General features: G+C 32.3%; 2 protein-coding genes across 2 annotated transcripts; one reads left to right on the forward strand and one right to left on the reverse strand.

Annotated features, from left to right (window-relative positions):
* Positions 1 to 1,197, forward strand: SER1 (O-phospho-L-serine:2-oxoglutarate transaminase; the record flags this gene model as incomplete). Its single annotated transcript, XM_064857952.1, has 1 exon — positions 1 to 1,197. One exon carries the CDS (start codon positions 1 to 3, stop codon positions 1,195 to 1,197), a length of 1,197 nt encoding a protein of 398 aa, XP_064715312.1.
* A 922-nt stretch (positions 1,198 to 2,119) lies between these two features.
* Positions 2,120 to 2,485, reverse strand: ATP14 (F1F0 ATP synthase subunit h; the record flags this gene model as incomplete). Its single annotated transcript, XM_064857953.1, has 1 exon — positions 2,120 to 2,485. One exon carries the CDS (start codon positions 2,483 to 2,485, stop codon positions 2,120 to 2,122), a length of 366 nt encoding a protein of 121 aa, XP_064715313.1.
* Positions 2,486 to 3,543: the final 1,058 nt, after the last annotated feature.

Genomic DNA, 3,543 nt, shown 5'->3' on the forward strand with positions numbered 1-3,543 from the left:
ATGTCTTTAGATAGAAATGAACCAAGTCATTTTGGTGCAGGTCCTGCACAATTGCCAACCCATGTGTTACAGCAAGCTGCTTTAGACCTAATCAATTACAAAAATCTCGGTTTGGGTATTGGTGAAATTTCCCACCGTTCAAAGGATGCCACTCAAGTCATTGAAAATTCAAAAGCTCACTTAAAGGAATTATTAAATATTCCTGATACCCATGAAGTCTTTTTCATGCAAGGTGGTGGTACCACTGGTTTCTCTTCAATAGCCACCAATCTGGAGACAGCTTTTGTCGGTAAAAATAACAGAGTAGGAAAATGTGGGTATTTAGTAACAGGTTCTTGGTCACAAAAAGCATATGAAGAGGCTGCTAGACTAAGATTACCAGCAGAAAAAATCTTTGATTCGAGAGATTTTAACGACGAGGGAAAATTTGGTTCAATTCCAGACGAATCTAAATGGGTCAATAATTTGAAAGAAGACGATGATTACGCATACGTTTATCTTTGTGAAAATGAAACTGTTCATGGTGTGGAATGGCCAAAATTACCTGAATGTATTGTGAATAATCCAAATATTGAATTAGTGGCTGATTTATCAAGTAATATTTTATCTCGTGAGATCGATATTTCCCAGTATGGTGTTATTATGGCTGGTGCACAAAAAAATATTGGGATAGCTGGGTTGACTCTATACATTATTAAAAAATCTATCCTAGAAAACATTAAAGCTGCTAAAGAAGAAAAATTAGTAGAATTAAACGTCCCTGTGACACCAATTGCATTTGATTATCCAACTGTGGTTAAGAACAATTCTGCATACAATACCATTCCAATATTTACACTACATATAATGGATTTGGTGTTCCAACATTTGAAAGAAAAAGGTGGGATCGCACAACAGGAAAAGGAAAATAAGATCAAATCAAAGACATTGTACGAAGCATTAGATTTATATCCAGATTTTTATAATTTACCAGTGGATCCAAAAGTTAGATCCAAAATGAATGTTGTGTTTACATTAAAGGACAGTTCATTAGACGAGAAATTCTTGAAAGAGGCTGCAGCTCAAGGATTGACTGGACTTAAAGGTCATCGCTCAGTGGGTGGTTTCAGAGCTTCTATTTACAACGCATTAACTGTGGAAAGTGTAACCAAATTAAGTAAGTTTATCAAAGACTTTGCTGAAGCCAACAAGAACTGAGAAAAAAAAAGTGAAAGATTGGCAAGAAACACGACAAAAACTAGAATATGATACTCATATCTACCTACTCAAATGAACTTATCAGTATATGTATGACAATAATTTAAATAACGTAATATGTATGACACTCTAATTACAAATAAAATATCATTAGATTAAAAATATATACAAGAGTAAATATTATAATCGATATTCTCGTACTCAAAGAGGTCACAATCAACTGCTCTCACCCCATAAAACAACAATATATTAGCTATATGATTGATTTATCCAGCTCAAGATCGAAAGATAAAGAAATGTGAACAACCAACCGAGCGAGGAAAAGGGGTGTTATTTTTGTTTATTTGTCTATTTACAAACAAGAGAAGATAAGACAAGAACTGTTCTAAACATATATTAACGAAGAGGGAAGTCCATTCTGAATAGACCAACCTTAAAACCGCAAATGTATGTAGTATAATTTACGATACGCTGTATATTAATTTAGGTTTAAATATCATGGAAGCGGAAAACTTGGAAAAACACACACAAAAAAAAGAAACAATCACAAAATCAGCATTACCCTCAAATTCATTCTAAAAAACATTTAGGTATTTTTGTGTTCTTCACTCATCATATGTATCAGAAAAATCAAACTAATAGAATATCATTTATTACATCAAATTTAACAAGTTTATGTTTTATTATTGTTATCAGCAAATAGATATACATTCTGACAGCAAGTCGACATTTTATATTATTTAAAAGAATATATATAAATATAAGTCTAAATATAAATATATGGAATCTAAGTAACAGGATACTATAGAAGTAGTATATTATCACATACTACACTACATTCATATTATTTCGATTGAAATAAACAACCTAAAAGGAAAAAAAAAAAGAGAGAGGGAGGGCCACTTGGTAGTCTTTCTTCTCTTTAATGGGTATGAACAGGATTTTCTTCTTGAATATCTTCAATAACCAACCAATCTTCTTCCAATTCTTGCTCATTTTGTGTTTGTCCAGGATCTGATTCATTTGCGACAGACACTTTTGATGTAATATACTCCTGTAATAGAGCGTCTTCATTACCTTCAACCTTTGGGACAACGGGTCTAGAGGGAGTCTGCCATTCTAGAACATTGCCCTTTGGAGATACAATTTTGGATATATCTAGGCCATTTTTGACAGAAGTCAATTCTTTAAGATATAGGTCTTGTATTAAATTTGAAGCTCTCGAAGTATTAGAGAATAATCTAACAGAATTCTTGGATAGTATCCTTGTTGTAGTGATTCCTAACATTGTTGAAGCAAAGCTATTATTCCGTTTATTTTTTTATTTTGATTTATGTATTGACTCTAATTAAAACAAAGACAGAGTTACTTATTATATAAGCTACTTGATAATTTATTTATTGTTCTTTTCTATTTTTTTTATCTCCTATTTTCACCAAAAACAAGAAATACTTGATTAAGAACAACACTACAAACAACCAACCTCTTTTGATTCCTTTTCTAGAATTGGTGAGTTTATTATCCCACGTTCACCTGTGTTATCCCGATATCAAGTGGATACTGTGCTGTAGCCCAATTCTTTTTTATTTTTATATCTATTTTTCAACTTCTACAATCTTTTGGGGACCTTGAAGAAACAAAGAGGGAAAAACGAAAAAAAAACAGAAAAACAGTGAGAAGGCGACCAACTTTCTCCGCCTCCGCGGAGATCAAAGAACCAATCAGCTTTGCGGACGTTTCAAAGAAAGAATTGTTAATGTCTTTGAAGCTGCAGAAAGTTAACTATGGATTCCCTCCAAAAAAAATTAAAAAAAAGAAAAAAGGTGTGTGAGTGTATGGGTGTGCTAATAAAAAAAAATTTCACAAGATTTACGGACTTTTTCCCGTTTTTGCTCAAATTGAATGATCCATTTAACACCACCAACAACTTCTCATCCTTCCTATCTCTCCTCCCCCTCAAAAAAAAAAATAAACAAACAAACTTGAAATTCTAAACTAGCACAGTTCAATCACATAAAAACACGAATCAGATACGACAATCGAAGGAGAAGCCTTTCTTTGGTATTATTTTATATTCCGTACTATTCCGAAACTAAGTCATCATAATCCCGCAACCTGTTTTTTTTATATTTTTTTTTCTGTCACAAAGTACAGTAACATCTTTTGATGATCGTAAAAAGCATGCGCTTTATACTGGAATCCAGAATACTTCGTTTCTTTTACGTTTTTAGTTTCAGAATTTTAATGAGACTTAAAAGTAACATTTCGTACAAGTACTAAATGTCTTGACTCTATATCTCTGTAGACTTTCAAACAAATTCATACATACATATACATAAGTAATAT

Source organism: Arxiozyma heterogenica, assembly GCF_036370985.1.
Source record: "Arxiozyma heterogenica strain weizmannii chromosome Unknown scaffold_16, whole genome shotgun sequence".
Classification (NCBI taxonomy): Eukaryota; Fungi; Ascomycota; class Saccharomycetes; order Saccharomycetales; family Saccharomycetaceae; genus Arxiozyma; species Arxiozyma heterogenica.